The sequence below is a fragment of the Triturus cristatus genome, chromosome 7 (assembly GCF_964204655.1).
Source record: "Triturus cristatus chromosome 7, aTriCri1.1, whole genome shotgun sequence".
NCBI lineage: Eukaryota > Metazoa > Chordata > Amphibia > Caudata > Salamandridae > Triturus > Triturus cristatus.
The window spans coordinates 399,077,916-399,097,256 of NC_140590.1; the positions used below are offsets into that span (position 1 = coordinate 399,077,916).

At 46.8% G+C, this 19,341-nt stretch overlaps 1 protein-coding gene across 3 annotated transcripts in view; it reads left to right on the plus strand.

Annotated features, from left to right (window-relative positions):
• Window positions 1-19,341, plus strand: part of LOC146809783 (uncharacterized) — a 728,115-nt gene that overhangs the window by 649,604 nt on the left and 59,170 nt on the right. For all 3 annotated transcript variants that reach the window (XM_085616628.1, XM_085616630.1, XM_085616629.1), the window contains one exon: window positions 5,612-5,859. In XM_085616628.1, coding sequence (XP_085472754.1) covers window positions 5,612-5,859 — 248 coding nt within the window. The remainder of the gene's footprint in view (window positions 1-5,611; window positions 5,860-19,341) is intronic.

The window sequence follows — 19,341 nt, forward strand, 5'->3', positions numbered from 1 at the left end:
ATATCTGCAGCTTGTCGATCTGCTCTTTCATCGGACCTTGCAGCCATTAGCACTTTCTCTAAACTGAGTGTCTCTCTCAACATGCATCTTCTGAAAGACAGCCATCAATGCCTCTGAGGTGTATGGCTTATTCATCATTAATTTCACTAAACTTAGTGTTTGCTAAGCACATCAAGTCTCTGAACAAACTCATCCATCATTTCACCAGCTTGCTGTCTTGCTTGATTGAAAATGTACCTTTCATAGTCGACATCGGATTGAATTTTGTTCCCAATATTTCTTTGATCTGAAAGCACAATATTGCAACATTCTGAGAGATTTACTTCAGCCCCTCTTTTACTCTGTCAACGGCAAGTTTCTGTAAATATTTATTGATTTTCTTATCTACTTATTCTAGGGCATCTGTGAACTCATCGAACGTCTCGATCTACGCAGTTCACCTGGCATCAGTATTCTGCTTCTTGGTGATGTCGAATGTCAGTACACAGCTGCATACTACTTTGCATTCTTTTCTGCTACCGTTTCGAGCATATGTTGTTCAGACGATTGCCGCTGTTTACAGAGACCTGTAACTTCTGCAATCACTGGCTGTGTGTTTGCACTAGGGTCATCACGTCCGATCTGAGGTAGTCTTCCTTCTTGACTGTGAGGAATGGTTCAGTTTCTCGCACTTGGTCATTGTTGCATTTAGCTTTTTGCATCATACCTGGTTGTCACTGCCTTTAGCATTTCGCTTTGTATCGATGATGGCTCTGTTTTATGAAGTGGCACAGTACCTCATTTTTTGGCCTTACCTGTGGGTTTCTGGCGTGCTTTCGGATATATGCTCCTTCATTGGGCCTTCAATTTCAGCAACAGCCATGTCTGGGCTGGGCTTCAGCTCCACACATTCCAACTTCGAACTGCTTCTCATCGGTTTGAGCCGTTTTCTGTATCTTTGCAAACTCTCAGGCAGAGCAGTCTCTTTTCACCGGGGCACAAATGCCCTACTCGTAGCCAGTTGCTGCATCCTCCTCAGCCCAGAAGCATGCAAATGAGCACACCACATATGGAGCTCTATAACAATGTCTTTATTCTACAGCATACGATAACACACTACATTCTCATTACATCATAACCATTAATAACCACACCTTAACACCTCCCAGCAAGTTACGCAATTCCTCTGTGGAATCTGCCCAGAACCGCAGTGGTCCTAGCGCACATAGACTCATGACACTACAGCCGCCAAATCCAATTTTATAAACCATTTTGAACTCCTGCCGTGGCTAGCAATTATGTGGTCTTGGGCAGAGGATGTGAGTTGATCCATATCGCCTTTTTAAGGCTGCATAGGTCAACGGGCACATTGAAATCCCAACTGCGCTTGCACATCACAACCATGGGTGAAAGCCATAGAGAGGATTCAGTCTGCTCAATGATCCTGTTTTCACAGAAATACAGCAATTTGTTTTCAAGGTCTTCCCTTGTACAGAAAGGAACGCTACACAATTTGTATTTGATAGAAAAATATGGAAAATTGAGCTGTGTTAATTCTTTTGGAAATCCAAACCAATTCCTCCATGGAATTGGTGGTTCTTGAGATGAATCTAAAAATGGTGTAGGCAAATGTATTAATTACATTTAAGCTAGTACGTATGAGAAACAAATAGTTTGACAAGTCAGTGCAAATAAGGGTAGATTAAATATCAACAGTTATGATGTAAAGAACTGTTAAACTTATAGCATTAAAAACCTAGATGTGTTAATCAGACTGAGGAGAAATAGTATAATAGAGGGCAAAAAAACTAATTTTAACCAAATTGTCTGATTAGAATAAATGGTAACATGCGCAGTATTAAGCAATAATGTGGTGTGTATCAGCATTGTAAGCTGGTAGAAGAGAAGATTGACGAACACCTTATATGGTGTTCGTAAAACCATTTAACACTTCTTGAATTTGTCTTGTAGAAACCTTTTGGTGTGTATCACCAGTATGCATCAAAGTGTGATTGAACACTTTCAAAGAATACGAATGTACCTGTGTGCACACAATATGTGATGCCAGTCAAAATGCCAGGGTGCACCGCTCGAGTCAAACAAAAATTGTAAATACTTTCTTTAATGTGTTGTCCGAAATTGAAGAAGTCCACTCCAGCCAGAAACACACAGATACCCAAGTGAAGCTTGAACATAGTCACTTTGTGGGCATTTCGTTTTGCACAGATCCGCTCCTCAAAAATCAGAACGTGAGTCGTTCTGGCCTCTGCATATTTGTGAGTGTTGTGTTCCAGCAGGTGCTTAAACGAGGGTCAGATAAGCCCTCTGTGTCAAGGTTCTTGTTGCATTCCAAGGGAAGTGTTGTGATGCACCTTGCATTCCACAGGACTGTAGACAAGGTAGGGTGTTGCCTAGACACTCGAGTAGGGTTGAAACTCCGATGCGCATATCTCTGGCATGCACATTATGAAGGCGCTAAAGTTAAGCCACCAGAGATAGCGCTATGGACTGATCCCTCTGATGGCAAGCATTACTCGGCACTGTGGATGGGAGCCAGCAAGATTGTACCCACTTGAGATACTACCTGTAGATGGTGGTGGGCTCACAAACTTGTCACCAGTTTGTGGTAGCGTCCAATAATGAAGACCGGTAAGTTCAGTTTAAGTATGCTTATCTCCATAGAGCTGGCGAGCCAACCGTAGGCGCACATAAGATTTATAGCAGGTTGACAATCAACAGCTGATTTCAAAATATAACATTCTAAATGAGATGCCAAGGTGTGTGACATAGTGAAATTCCACAACAACTAATGAAATTCCACAACAAGCAATAAGCATGGCCTGGCATGAGGAAGTCATTACAACAGGATGAGATAATGCAATACTGCACTGTGTTAAGGCCCATGTTTCAAACATTTGCATCTGCCTACTAGCCAACGCTGGGAGGAAACTGCATTACAGTCATTGCAAAGCATCTGTATCTACAGCCACACATACTACAGACAGAAAACGGTACTGTGTAATTATATGTTCCTAGCGTGTAGTGCTGTAGATTCACATCATTCCTCCCTGGAAGCCAGCAGTGATAGCAAATGTTTTCTTAATTACGCATTTTTTGACAACTTCCAATGCACATGTTACACCATATTCTCTTCTTTTAAATCATGTCCTCATATTCTGTCTTACTCTAAACTCTTTCACCTTTTATCCACTGAGCGAGAAATAATCTAAGATGCCCATGCGCATTGTGGATTAAGGGAGGCATCCTACAGCATCCAGTGACTCAAAGCTTCTTTGAAGAAAAACAGTGTGTAATTTCTGAACCCAAAACTAGATGGGAAGAGTGTTCAAAGCATGAGAAGCTAGAGCACTATACGCTACAAACAGATGCTTAGTGGGAAAGTAACATTTTCCTTTCCTGATTCCGTTTATTCCTCACAGACCATGAGCACAAGGGCCTGAAGCTTCCGAGACTGTGAGTGGTGCAGCAAGGTTCGAGTGTGACAAACCACTAACACTACTGTATGTAGTAGATGCAGTTTGCCACAACAAAAACAGCACCTTTTGTGTTATTACCTCCACGGCCTGGGCTCTTAGTAGAGGAAGAGCTTAATGATGATCATATTAAAAGCAAGAAGTCTCCCTCAAGCTATTATAATTGAGATGGGTAAGTACAAGTTGAAATGCATGTTGGGAACAAGGCGAACTGATGGTTGGTCCATGCTGTCCCGCCCATTTGGGCCCTGTTTACACTTTGGCTTAGTGGTGCATTGGCACCAGGCGGGATAGCTGTTCCATTGCTGTTCATGCATGGCAATGTGTACGCCGAGGTTAGCATAAAGGCTGAGCGATCCTTTTTTATGCCGATGAAGGCTTTGCCATTTCTGAAAGGTGATCATTTATTAGAAACTGTACAATCTTTCCATTGAACCCCTTTTCTATGTCTAGGGCTGTCTTTCTGAGTAGCACAATGTTGGTATAGCAGGAGCAAGCTGTGCTGGTGTATTGGAAAAACGTGCATGTAACATCACTGTCTGCAGTGATTGGTCTGTTGTAACACGTTCACCTGCTCACGGAACGTATACCCACTGCTGAAGGTGCATTCTTCGCCATCTCAGGTTTCTGCCAGAATCTGAGGAAAGTGGTTACAACCCAGGCAGACTGCCTCACCCATACATTTACATTATTGACTGATCAGTAGCTAGCATATCTTGAAAAAATGAAAAATATGGGTGCTTAGGAGAAATGAATGGCGTATCGGATCCGGTATGCTTAGTAAGATGATCAGCAGTTCTTCAGAGTGCCCTGTCAAAATATGAGCAATTATACCCCAAAACAAGCAAGAAAGCAATATATACATGATTCACATTTGCATCTAGGGCATGCTTGAATGAACATTAGTCAGTAACAGAAATTTCAGCGTGACAGAATGTGTGGAGGACGCTTTACCTCTGGAATCCTGCAGTGCAAGAGGTGACTGAATCTGACAATGTTTCTAGGTGTCGTACATTTTGGCAAAACCACACAATAGAATTGATTTATCCTTGCACCCGCGCATATACAGCTTTGGAGGTGTGCAATAAAACAAAAACCCGGTCTCCACCTTGAAACGTGTCTCACTCGAATAGGTGCAGATAACCTGTCTTCAAAGAAAATATAAAGCTCCACCCAGGCATCATCATGGTCTCTGGTATTACCACGATCACCAGCCCATGTTCACCCTACAGGGACATTGTGCATGACCAGAGATGCCTTGAAACCAGACCCATAGATCCCGCAAAGCATCTGAAAAGAGTCACATTCCTGATCGCCATTGTATTTGTTGATCAGTTGATATGGTGAAGTCAACTGATGCTGTAATAGTAGTGCAATGGTTACCAGCGGAAATGTTGGAATCTTTTTAAGATATGTGTAATATCTAGGTCAGTGCTTCCTAGACGTTTTTTAGTACCACAACCCAATTTTTGGTTCGACAAACTTTCGCAACCAATAGTTATTTACAGACAGCACATTTTCCTTTGAAATGGTCATTACATTTTCACAGACTTTCAGTTTTACTGATTAAACTATATTGCACACAATTGTTAACGTGTGGAAATCGAGTTTGTCAATATATAATATTTGTGCATCACCAAGTAAAATGTCAGACCTGTTGATCATCTTACTAAAAGTAGACCACAAGTCATATGATAATCCCCCCATAAACATTTAACATAGAGTAGACCAAACATATAGCTCTCACATTCATCCTTGCGCTGAATCACTGAAGTAAACTACCTAAAAAGTGGGATTGGATCAAGAAACATGTGATGCTAGAGGCTTTTTCGCCACCTTCAGCTGACAGATTTACATTGTGTTGAGTATATAGTGAACTCACTGTTAATCTTTTTCATAATGCTGTACATATGCTCAGTATTGTTGTAGTCTGAATGCCACATAGTGTATCACTTTCTGTGACAAGGCTAATATAATATAATGTATATAGCAGTTGTTTTTTCTTAAAAACCAATATACAAAATAATTATAAAAGTATTTTTAGATTACACAGGGACTTGAGCAATTGGTTGTTTTATTTTGTGTACCTTGAATTCACCTAGTAAAAGCACATTCTGTCTGTTCTTTCTTGTTCTCAGGTTTCACACCGGTCCAAGGACCTGAAGGGTCGTGAGTTTCTTAGCTGGACAGAATTCTGCGACTTCTTTGATGGATGGTGTGAACAAAAACGTGTGCTATATAAAATCAAGAGTTATACCACTCTCGACAAAGTTAAAAAATCAAACCAAATCAATGCAAGCACCATAGTACAGCTGAGATATAGCTATGTACGACTCATCTGCAAGAGTTCCATCTGTGCCAATTGGTCTAGGAAAAAGTCTTACGGGTATGTATGGCTTAAATCATTTAAAGCAGCCAAATATAACTGCTAAGTTGGTTTGACTAGACTGTATTCAATTTGCTCGCAGCGATCGGGGTCTGTGGACGCGCGTCTGCGTCGCGCTTGCGTAGACGCACACGCAGACACACGCGCGCGCACACACCCCGCAGCTTCCTGTCTTACAGTAAATAAAGAACCTCTCCTCACCTTCCCAGGTCAGCTCGAACTGAGCCCTTTAACGGAAACCCCCTCACCGATTAGGACAAATATACCTATTATAGTAGGACAGCCAGAGACTAGCCAACCTTAAACCGGACACACCCAAACACCCCCGCCAGGGGCCTGGATAACAAACAGGCCGCCGGTGTGAAGTAAGACTTTTCTCAGGAGTAAACACAAATTAACCCTGCTTTCGGCGAAAGCCGCCACCGCTCACCTTTGCTTTACACTAACTTCACCATGATGGCGTTGGGTAGCCGCGGGTTCCCGGGTGTCGTGGGGTCAGTGTGCTGGTGGAGCTGCACGTGCGGCCTGTGCTCTGCAGCGTCTGTTGTGCGGGAGCGCGCGGAGCTAAAGAGAGATGGGACGGGACTGCGGACGAGAACCTCCCTCACCTTCCAAAAGGCTAACAAGCATTTGCAATGCAATAGGTCTCGCATTTATGCGAGTTGGAGCTATTGGCATTGTAAATGACTGCGTTTTATTTAGGAAGGCATTGTCATTTACGTCAATAGCTCAAATTCACGTAAATGCGAGACCTGTTGCATTGCAAATGCTTTTTTTTATTTGGAGGCACCTGTTCACACTCTAACCCAATGCCCTGCGACGTGATTGACATGTGAGCTATTTCCACAGCTCGGATCCTGCACGGGCTCCGAGGACCGACCCTCGGCTCGGCTCTCCCTGTTGATATGTTGGCTCGCACGGCCCTGGAGCGTGCAGGGCGGCTCTGCAGACGGAGTCTCCTGGGATCTGCCTGCCTGGAGCCCCAGCATTTGAGTAACCACAGTCAGTCATTGCAGAGAAAAGGGCAGGCAATGTAGGGTGTCTTAACGACATGGTCCCGCCTGGTGATGGCGGTCCGTGGTTCTGTCCGTCGCTGTTACCTCAACTACAGCCCCCCCCCTCACACCCTCCCATACGACTGTTCAGCATTGCAAGCAGCAGGACGGGCACCGCCCACAAGCAAGTGCCTCCTCAGACACTGAGCCTCTGCTGTTTCCTGCCCATCCCCAGTGAGGCCTCTCTGAAAACCGCAAGGGCTCTGGAAATTCTGATTTTCGCATTTAAAGGCTGAAGCTATCAAGTGACGTGTTTGAGGACGCCACAAAGTGCAGCAGAAGCAGTTTCGCAAGTTATGCCAGTCAGCATGAAGTGAAAAGTATTAGTGAGGCGAGGGAATGGGCAGTTTATGGACAGGACGGTACATTAAAAGACGGGTTAGGCTGGGGAGGAGTCAGTCAGACCCTAGGACAGCTCCCTTTAAACTAAAGGATGGTGGCGGCGCCGTGGGGTCAGTCAAGTGTCTGGTCGGTGCCGGTGGATTCCTGCAGAGTCCATAATAGTTGAGCATGTACAGCGGCGCCCTGTTGTGTTCGTCCACAACCAGTCACGCCAGGGCGGTACCGTGGCAGCCCAGAAGGGCTGGGGAAGAGTCAGTCAAATATACAGCGGAGTCCCCTGAAATGACAGCAGAACCCGTCGGGATAGCGATGTGAAAGCAAGGTGAGGACAGACACGCCAGTCTAAGTGACACGAGAGGCCGGTGGGGCTTGAACGGAGTCAGTCGCCTGTCAAGATGGTGCCTTTAGGAGGCTGGTGGGACTGGGAACAGTCCAGTGACTGACAGGATGGGTCATCAGTCACATGTCAAGATACATGCTTGGATTGGTTGATCACACATTACTGCCATGCCAGGGGGGCCAGCTCAAAACACCAGGAGGGGGGTCTGTGGGTGACACTAAGCAGAGCGCGCGCTGGCGGCTATTCCACGGCCTTATCTCTTCTTATGACAACTCTTCAGCCGAGGGACACGTCTTCACCAGCGAAAATGTGGATGTCAAGACCTCCCCGGGAGGAGGGCGGTAAACAAGCAGCGGCGCTTAATTAACAAGCAGTCTGCTGGACGAGGGCGGATTGAACTGCAGCCCCCCACTCCCTCCTCCCAAAGCATGTACACATGGCCCCGAGATCTTGGCCCCACGAACTACTGGGCTGCGGTGTATGCCGGGGAGTCTGATAGGATGCAGTCTGCAGCCCTCAGCAGCAGGGGGCACGTATTACCCTGAATGTGGAGGTGGGGGTGCATCTGAGATAGGGGTGCTGTCTACAGCCCTCAGCAGCAGGGGACACGTATTATTACCCTGAATGTGGAGGTGAGGGGTGCATCTGAGAGAGGGGTGCTGTCTACAGCCCTCAGCAGTAGGAGAGGGCACATACTACCCTGATTGTGGGGTTAAAGGGAGCCACGGGGTTACATTCTACAGCCCTCAGCAGCAGCAGAGGGCACATATAAGAAGGATGTTGAGGTGAGGAGAGCCTCCTCAGCAGTCAGGGTCACATATCCTGGGCTACTGGTCCTCTGTGAGTACTGTACTGCTGGAGCCAGGGAGAGCCTGTAAGGGATCACGCTATAGGCCCTCAGCAGCAGGGGCCACCTATTGCTGCTAGTTGTGCAATAAGGGGCATGATAATAACAAAACCTTCAGTTTAAAGTAAAAAAAAAACACAATAACAAATAAAATGCTTATTAATTTACTGACCTCAGAAGGATGGAAGGCTGTGTGAATCTGTTGGAATTTACAGATAACCACATATGTTAGTGATGAGAGTCTAACTCACTGACATCTTCTTGGCTAGAGTGGGCTATATCTGTATATCAGGCCTGAGACCCTACATATTCATAGTTATCATTAGACAGGAATTGACCGAAGGTGTGCAATGTGCAGTGGTTGGGAATAAACCAGCAAAACCAGCGGCCGCAGGGGCGTAACAACAAACCTTTCAAGAAGTTTATTTTGTCAGCCCTAGTTCAGAAGACAGCATAGGTTAGCTCCATGTTTACTGGGTATGAATTGAAGGGGTATGGTATGTGGAGCATTACTGGCACATGTACTGCCCGCCCTGCAGATATTGTTTGCAGTATTTTGCAAAGCACTGGATGTTTTCATTCTCTTCCTCTTCTTGTTTTGCTGTCGTACTTCGGGTGCTGCAGTTTAAAGCTTCTTCTGCGTCCTGATGTCTTTTTCAATCACGGCCCGAGCCATCTGGTCGGGGTGCACCGCACACAGGTGCTTACACATGCTGCTTGTACCTAGTGCTTAATTTATATTTTTTTAAAAGTGCCAGGGCCCTCATCAGGAGGCCACTGCAGTTTGCACCATCCATTGCCCCTGCCATCACTGCCAGTGACGGTACCAATACACCGACTAACCATCACATCCTACTAGTGTGACAAGTCAGACTAGGCATCCAAAGCTAAAAAAATGGATTGGCGGCAGGTATTAGTCATTAAGTCTCGCCTAGCATTGCAGCACACAGGTGCTGCTCGCTCGGCGAGATATATTGTGGATGAGGACATTTCAGAAGGGGACTTGAAGCCCCGCCCCTCATTTTCACTGGCTGGCGTCACCGTTTATGCTAAATGGTGGCCTGCCATTGGAGGTGAGGTTTTTTTGTTGCCGCCCTTTCGCCTTTTTATCCGGCCCATCTGGATTGTCTCGTCTGCTTTGCGGCTGTTGCGAAGCAATTCCTTATCTTTAGGGGGTGCCATCTGTTTTGAATTAGCAGTATCGGGTTACTTCAGCTGCTTGTTTATTTTTGCATCGCGCTTTCACTTAAAGTGAAAGTGTGATGCAAAGATAAACAAGCGTCTGCCTTCCCGCAATGGCGAGCGCTTGTTGTTTCCTAGCGAAAGGCAGCAATTGTTCTGAATACGCTTCCTTTGTATGGAGTGAAGTCGGAGTGCCCTGATCGGAGTCTCGGTCTCTCCTTAAACATGTCTGGTGTTCGGCGCTGCGCGGATGGCAGTCTCCTCCTATGCATGACCCGCCTAAAAAATACAACTTCATGATCCACTCTATTGTGCAAAGAATGTTTTCTTAGCGGTATTTATTAATTTATGACGTCATGCAAGAGTAAACTTCTCGCACGATGCTCCATAATGCCCATGTCTTTTTTCCCAATATACTGTATATGCTAGAGAACCCCCCCCTCCCCACCCACCCAACACGCACGGTTCGGTTAGGGGCCTCTTGATCTCTCTCTCCCTCCTTCCCACTCTCTCTCTCTCTCCCTCCTTCCCACTCTCCCTCTCGTTGCGAGCCTATCGATTAGGGCCCTCCTGATTATGGGTTTGACAAAACGTATTTCATTCCCTCCTGTGCTTTTATTAATCCCCCGCTTGTAGGACTTGATTCTAGCAGCCGGCGCATGTGAACGTACGCACATATACCACTGCCTTTGAGTGCGTTCACCCTTTGAAGTAAAATCTTGATTTTTGAAGTCCATGCAGTGAGCTAAGCGCCATCTGATCACTCAGCTGACTCGGGAAAAAAACTGTTTGGGCTTTGCGAATTGGCCGTTTTAAAGTGCCGTTTTGGTGCTTTTGAGCCAACCCTTCTCTCCCCTCCCCGTTCTTCATAAGCCGAGCGCGCACTGAAGCCTGTAACCCTGCAATAAAGAAGCCTTATGGAAGCAGTTCGTGAGGACCGGCCGTGTCAGCTACACGCTTGCCTGCTGCAAACGTACGAACTCCCTGCGAGTGAACTCCAACAAGGGCCTGAGGCTGCAAACGGTTTCCCTCCTTCACCCCATGCACGTATCCTAATTGTCGGCGCTCATGCTTGCTAGGACGGCCACTCCATAAACATTTCAGCCTGCAGCTAACTTTTCTGTGTTGTTTCTCTAGTTTACATATTTTCATTCTTCCCACGTACAAACATATTTTTTCCTGCCAGTCAGTTGCAGTAAAACGTGCAGCGTATTTTGTGACAGAGTTTTTTCTGTATTTAATTTGTTTTTAGTTTTATGTGTGTGTCTTCCTTGTTACCGGTGCTTTCTGTCAGTCTTTTCTCATTTATTATATGACTAAATCTTTTCTGCCCGCCTTTTGTGGCACTTGAGCACTCTGCCCCTTTTACCGTTCTACCCCTCTGCCCATCTTTTCCCATTTTCTATGTGCAAGCCTTCTTTCTTTTCAACTTTACTTGACTTTTTTCTGACACTCCAACTGTCAGCCTCCTCACACCCCCGTACCTTTTTCTATACATTTGTGAAGTTATGCTGTCTTGTCCTTGAGCACTTTGGTACAATGCACATAGATGCTTAGCAAGGAACAATACAGCAGACAGGATTCTGCAGTGGTTGACAAGGCTCACGTCATGGGTCCGAGGGGCCTAAAGACTGACCGGCATTTCAATGTGCAAATGTGCACACACAGCATACATCTCCACTCCCTGCAGCAAGGAGCCCACAGAGCCAGCACACCGGTGGTGGATCCCTCAGATGTTAGAGGAGCAAGTGGTACTGATTGGATCAATACGTCATAAGTGCCTTCTCCCAGCATCTTATGTATATAGTGCACACACTTTCGCCCACTTATCCATCCATCCATCCACCCACCCTCTGTCCTTCCAACAGCCACCTCTGCCCGTCCGTCTGCCCACTCGCGCTTCCAACAAATACCTCCATCCGTCTGTTCATGCACCCTCCCACTGTCCTTCAAACACCTAACTCCCTACATTAGTTCACCCACGCAATCTCCTTCCAACAACCATCTACATTCATCCATCCATTTACCCACCCACTATCTTTCCAACACCCACCTCCCTCAGTCCATCTATTTCCCATGCAGGTGTATTATATGCAAATATAGATATGTACCTAATGGGTATTAAAGAGAAGTAACATGCATGCACTATATTTGGTAGATAATATACATTTAAATACACGTACCAACAATGTAACTAAAAACACTCATACACAAGTACACAGCGCAGACGTCCAGTTGTGTTTAGTGCTTTCTGGAGCCAGTACTACAACCTTTTCAGGCTTTTAGGAGCAGCGTAAACTTCGACCGTCAGCTGAATGGAGGATGCATGTGCGTAGATAGACAGGATTGCCGCATGAGTAACTGCATTGTGTTAAGGTAGATTGTGGTTTCGCTCTTCTTAGCAAACAAATGTCACTTGTTTTCTTTGCTTCACATGTCATTTGCCGGCAATTTGGCATGCACTTTTTATTTTGTGTGCAGTTTATTTTCTTTTTCTATAAGTGGATACAATTTGGGCTTGATATAGCCTTATACATATTCAGGAATTAAGCTATAATTGAACTACCCAGGATAGTGCCAAGAGCCATAAAGTATGTTGATTGAGGCCAGGGTACGATGTGTTGCCAGGATTGTGTACGTGTGTATACGTTTAGTGTGTGAGAGCAGTAAGTAATTTTTGTGTATGCATGTGAATTGCCACTTGTGTACCCAAATGTAAATCTTGATTGTATTTCTAAACTACACACACTCTGGTACACAAATATAGCGTTTGTTGTCGTGAGTGTGTCTATATTATGTGATATCTCCACTGAACTGTTTAAGTTAGGCACTTTTACATTGTGTGTTCCAAGCCACGAGAAAAATGCCTTTTATATGCCGATCTGTGGCACTCTTTATAGGTCTTCTTCTCTCTCTGCCCCCCCCCCCCCAACACACTTCACAGACACCGCGCTATGCAATGCAATAAGTGTTGCTTTTGGTATTGTAAATAACAATCCATTTTATGTTTTTTTAAAGGCATTGCCATTTACAATGTCAATAGCTCAAAATAATGTCATTGCGAGACCTACTGCATTGTAAATGCTTGTTTTTTTACCTTTTGTATGATGCCAAAAATGGCTAACCAGTCAGTCTTTGGATCAATCAATCAATCAGTGACACTTGTAAAGCGCGCTACATACCTGTAGGGTCTCAAGGCGCTGGGGGGGGGGGGAGGGGGGGGTGCCGCTACTGCTCGAACAGCCAGGTCTTCAGCTTCTTCCTGAAGGAGAGGTGGTCTTGGGTCAGGCGCAGGTCGGTCGGGAGGGAGTTCCAGGTCTTGGCGGCCAGGTAGGAGAAGGACCTTCCTCCTGTAGTCGCTCTTCGGATGCGGGGGACGGCGGCGAGGGCGTGGTTGGCTGATCGGAGGTGGCGTTTGGGAGCGTGGAAGTTGACTCGGCTGTTGAGGTAGCTCGGGCCTTGGTCGTGTAGGGCTTTGTGTGCGTGGGTGAGGAGGCGGAAGGTGATTCTTTTGTTGACGGGGAGCCAGTGAAGGTCTCTCAGATGTCCGGAGATGTGGCTGGTTCGTGGGATGTCGAGGATGAGTCTGGCTGAGGCGTTCTGGATCCGCTGGAGTCTCTTCTGGAGCTTGGCGGTGGTACCGGCGTAGAGGGCGTTGCCGTAGTCCAGTCGGCTGGTGACGAGGGCCTGGGTGACGGTCTTCCTGGTCTCGGTGGGGATCCACCAGAAGATCTTCCGTAGCATGCGTAGGATGTTGAAGCACGCCGAGGAGACGTTGTTGACTTGCCTGGTCATGGAGAGGGAGGAGTCCAGGAGGAAGCCCAGGTTGCGTGCATGGTCTGTCGGTTTGGGTGCGGTGCCCAGGGCGGGAGGCCACCAGGAGTCGTCCCAGGCGGAGGGTGAGGAGCCCAGGATGAGGACCTCCGTCTTGTCCGAGTTCAGTTTCAGGCGGCTGGTCGTCATCCACTCGGCTACCTCTTTCATCCCTTCGTGCAGGTTGGATCTGGCGGCGGCGGGGTCGTTGGTCAGGGAGAGGATCAGTTGGGTGTCGTCGGCGTAGGAGATTATGCTGAGGTTGTGTTTGCGTACGATGGCCGCGAGGGGGCTCATGTAGACGTTGAAGAGGGTGGGGCTCAGAGATGATCCTTGAGGGACGCCGCAGGTGACTTCGGAGGCCTCTGACTTGTACGGTGGTAGGCGGACTCTCTGTGTTCTTCCGTCGAGGAAGGAGATGATCCAGTCCAGCGTCTTGTCCTGGATTCCGATGTTGCTGAGGCGCCGTACTAGGGTGCGGTGGCAGACCGTGTCGAATGCCGCAGAGAGGTCTAGGAGGATGAGGACCGCTGTTTCTCCATTGTCCATCAGGGCTCGGATGTCATCGGTGGCGGCGATGAGGGCGGTCTCGGTGCTGTGATTGGCTCGGAAGCCGGACTGTGAGGGGTCGAGGGATCCGTTTGTCTCGAGGAAGGCGGCCATCTGCTTGTTGACGGTCTTCTCGATGACTTTGGCTGGAAACGGGAGGAGCGAGATGGGGCGGTAATTCTTGAGGTCGGTGGGGTCCGCTGTAGGTTTCTTTAGTAGGGCGCTGAGTTCGGCGTGCTTCCAGCTCTCAGGGAAGATGGTGGTGTCGAAGGAAGTGTTGATGATGTCTCGCAGGTGGGGTGCGATGACAGAGTCGGCCTTGTTGAAGACGTGGTGAGGGCAGGGGTCGGTCGGTGATCCGGAGTGGATGGAGTTCATCGTGCGGATGGTGTCTTCGGTGCTGATCGGGGTCCAGGCGTGGAGGGTGGTGGTGGGGGGTGGTTGTTCGGTCATGGTGTGCGTTGGTTGGTTGTTGAAGCTGTTATGTATGTCCGCGATCTTGTTGTGGAAGTATGAAGCGAGGGAGTTGCAGAGGTCTTGCGATGGGGTGATGTCGTTGTTTCCTGCGCTGGGGTTGGAAAGCTCTTTCACGATGTTGAAGAGTTCCTTGCAGTTGTGTGCGTTGTTGTCCAACCGGTCTTTGAATGCTGTTTTCTTGGCGGCGCGGATCAGCTGGTGGTGTTTCCGGGTGGCAAGTTTGAAGGAGGTCCTGTTGTCTGGTGTCGGTTCCCTTCTCCAGACTTTCTCGAGGGCTCGGCAGTTCTTCTTGGAGCTCTTGAGTTCGTCGGTGAACCATGGGGCCTTCTTGCTGCCGGGTCTGCTAGGCGGGGTCCTCAGTGGGGCGAGTTCGTCCGCGCAGTTGCTGATCCACTTCGTGAGGTTGTCGGCGGCTTGGCTGGGGTTCGCTGAGCTGGCAGGAGGGTGCTGGTTCAGGGAGGTGGCGAGCTGGTCTGCTGTGATCTTGTTCCAGCTTCTGCGGGCTGCCTGTTGCTGGTGTTGGTGGGTCGTCGTTCTCTTGAAGGTGAAGTGGACGCAGCTGTGGTCCGTCCATTGAAGCTCTGTGGCGTGGCTGAAGTCTATGTCTGTGCTGGATGAGAAGACTGCGTCGAGTGTGTGTCCGGCGAGGTGGGTGGGGGTGGACACCAGTTGCTTGAGTCCCAGGTTGGCGAGGTTGTCGAGCAGGGTGCTGGTGTTGCGGTCGTTGTTGTTCTCCAGATGGAAGTTGAGGTCTCCCAGGAGGATGTAGTCGGCGGAGGGGAGGGCATGCGGGCTGACGAAGTCGGCGATGTCCTCGCTGAATTGTGTGCGTGGTCCAGGGGGTCGGTAGATCAGGGTGCCTCTGAGGGTGGTGTTCGGGTTGGTGTGGATCTGGAAATGCAGGTGTTCGGCGCTGGTCAGGGTGTTGTCGGTGCTGGTCGTGAGACGGATGGTGTTCCTGTGGATGATGGCGATGCCTCCTCCCATCTGGTTGGCGTTTCGGTCCCTCCGGACGACCTTGTAGCCCTCTGGGATAGCGATGGCGATGTCGGGAGCTGAAGAGGCGTTCATCCAGGTCTCCGTGAGGAAGGCGACGTCAGGGGCTGTGGCGTCTAGAAGGTTCCAGAGTTCGATGGCGTGTCTGTGGACGGAGCGGGTGTTGAGCAGGATGCACTTGAGGTGGGTGCTGCTGGTGTTCGACTAAATACTAGATACTAGATACTAAAAATAAGTTTCTTCATCCAGCCATCCAGCCAACCAGCAATTGTTTTACTGCTCTTTCCTTGGTTATGCTCGTGGTCAGTAGGTTTAGTTTAGCATTATATGTTTGTAACTCGTCTGTGACTGAATTAGTAAAGTCAAAGATGGGTACTAAGTTGAGCAAATTGGGCTCAACAGCACACATTGTATAGCTGTATTTTTCATTTCTAAATACTACATCATATTGATGAATTTTGTAATATATTTTTGATAATTTGAAACACATCTGCAGTTGTCTGTCTAGTTTACAGGGGGTTAACCTTGGGATATTTTCTCAGTTGTGCTTGGGGCTCAAAGTAGAAAATATAAATAGCCAAATGTGTCAACAAGTAAATGCTGCTGCATTCTTCTCGATAAACCTTCAAGCCTATTCGCCAGTCTGAACACTGCAGCTGGTGGCTTCTCAAATCTGTGTCTGCAACTTTAGTCTGCTCTGTAAATGTCCTGTGATGAATGATGCCAATGGAATGGTCTTCTTTCTCGCAGTCTATTTAATTGATAGGGGACTCTTTGCCAAGAATACGGAGTCTGAATTCTTTAAAAAGATTATCTCCACAATACAAAAAATTACACATTAGTTGTAAAGACTTATTCAGATCTATTACCTTTCAGAGGTTAGCCCTGTAACCTGGAATAGACCACATCATCCCAACATGGTTGGTTAGTAAGTTGAGTAAATGAATGAGAGAGTTTAAAAATTCACACTGACTTCCACAAATGATGGGAAAGAAACACAAGATAAACCGTGCTCCTCCATCTAGTAGCTTATGAGCTGCTGGTATCTCTCTAGCTTCCTGTAACTAGCTCTCATGTGTGCAGCCAAGCCAATTAAAGTAAAAGCGTTTGCTTCGTCTAATTAATATATCTATGCAAAAGTTGAAAAGCATGTATTCAAGATATAAATGTGTGAATTTTCCGAGAGAAAAAAAATCAGAACCTGGTTTTTGGAGACAAATTGATGCTTTTTGTCAAAATATATATATAGAAAGGTGATATAATTCATAAATCATGTGGTGTCAGGGAGGCTTATCAGTCATATTACCTTGGTCCCAGGTGCACTGTAGCTGTGACTCTTTTTTAATTTACCCCTTTAGAGGCATTCCTAATTGATTTGTACACTGTTGTTAGCAACCCTGTATGGTGCACTGAGGTCAGTACTGCTGACAGCCTTGCATGGGGAGGCAATGTCTGTAACTATGTTTGACATAATCACCGTTACAACACTAATGATATTAGTAGCTTGGGATAAAATAAATTGTACACAAGTGGCTTTTGCTACAGAAAAGGATTCATACCCGTGATATAGTCCATGTGATATATAATACTATTGAAACAAAGTTCAGAATTCCTGTAGATAAGATGGTCTGTGTTCAGTCATCCGTTAGTAGTAGTTTCATCTGCCATGTAGTAGAAAGGGTTCTGTGTGATTTCTTTCCCACAGAAGCCTCCAGACAAAAGGTTGATGAACCTCAACAGTTTGGACAAGAGAGTCTGAGCAAGGGTGAAAGCTGCAGCCAAGGAGATCACAGCTATTTCTCCTCAATCCAGGTGGGTGTGGATGTCATTGGTGGCTCCGATTGTTGCAGGGATTCTGCTTATACACAGAACTATGCGTAGAACCCCAGGACCTCAGTGAATTGTGGTGTACCAGAAACTCACCTCAGAACCCAGAACCCAGTATCCGGCTAGCATAAGTGTCCCATTCGTTATCCGAGATTTAGCTCGGCGTTCCCAATGAAAAGACAACCCAGAACAAGCGACTCAGTGTACTCTCAGGAATGGTGGGAATCGGAAATACCTGTTCGTATATTATTCTCACATCAGTCCACAACAAGAATAAACAGAGACACGGTGAAAATAAAAAGAGTTTATTTTTATAGACCACGTGTCCTAAGATGCAGTACTTTGGCTAATACAAGCAGACAAATGATTATAATCAAAACCATCAGCATCGTTACAATACCATAGAATATAAAGGGAGTGATCATGTTATAAATGACAGTGGATACTACCACCTTCCTTTAACTAAGAAGCTAATATTATTATTATGCTAATAAAAGGTCTCTTAGGCTTGAACAGGGGACCCCATACCTCAAAGATCAGCTTAGTGAAATCACATCACAGGAGCATCAGAAGTCTTCTCGCAGGAAGGCTCGTCTTCGGTCTGAATATTAATCATGATGTCTGCAATATTAAAAGCACCAACTTTCAGGTATTCGCAGCTGCCTGTGTGTTATGGCTAAATAGTGGGTCGATCAACCTAGAGTGGAAAACATGCATTGTCTAATGACCCAGACTGTTCTTGTTACACCATGTACAGACCAAGGTCGCTGCGCAGAGCTCGGGATGGTAACAGATTGCTCTCGTGTGAGGCAAAAGCGCGAGCCAGCAGTTTGTTTAAACAATAACATGTAGATGCAGTGTCGTGCGCAAAAGCAGCAAGATGGCTTTCTAACATCTAACGTGGTTATGCTAACTTAACAATGTATGTACGTATTAAGGGATTCCTTACTACATGCCCCCTTGATCGAAGCACTAACCAGTAGGGAAGAAATGAGAGAACGCAGAGTTCAAATTCGACAGAGAAGAACAAGGCGTATTCAATTGGAAACCAAATATCAGTTCAGAAAAAGTTCGATAATGAAAAAAGAAAAGGGAGAGAGAAAAAAAACCTCAAAAAGGGAAAGGAAAAAAATGAAAAATACTGCTTTGGCCAGCAATCCAAAGTCACAGGTAATGTTCAAGACATGGGAGAAAAAACATAGTGGACGACAGTTCACTCAATCCATGAACGTGTATGCAGCATACGTAGCAACTGCTTCCAACAGGAAATCGTTGGCACAGCCACTAAAAGTTTCAGCCATCCAGTTGATCAAAGAAAAGGAACATACATGTTCTTCAATAAGCGGAGCCTCTAGCACCATCAGAGGGCAACCGACGTGTTCCTCCAGATAACTCATATCCAAGAAGTCATAGGCAGCCCTTGCGATGTCCCAATTACCCAGGATACCATGCGCCGCACCACAGGCCATAATCCGAACACCAGAACAGGCAAACTCGTGAGACACTAAGGGCCTCATCAGTCGATCATAATCCGGCACCGGAGACACCGTGTTGGTTAAGCACAAATCCAGAGGCCATTCAAAGGGACAATCTAGGCAGTGAAAGACAGGTTGCACGCAGGTAAAGTAGGAATACCGGAAGGATAATCCATATGCCAGGCTCAAAGTCGCCAATGGCAGGATACCATAATATTCAAGCATCCTGTCACGAAGAAGATGCAGACGGGGCAGGTTGTCGTGAGGCACAGAAATTGCAGCCATTTCGTAGTATGAAAAGTAAAAGTAGCACACCTGCCACCAGCGCCAGAATCAGCGGGACACCGCCAAAGACGCTCGAAAAAATAGAATGAAAAAATGCCGGAATCACACCAAAAATAGTTTGGAAGGAGGTCACGAGGCCTGAGCCTACAAGTTTAAAAAAATGAGCCAGGCCAGTTGCATTGAAGATGGTTTGGATCAAAGCTCCAAAATGCAGGGGGAGGTCAGTATTCAAAAGCGCCTGTACCTCAGTGCGCGTATTTGCCACGTGAAGGACAAATGTTTCTCGGGAGGAAG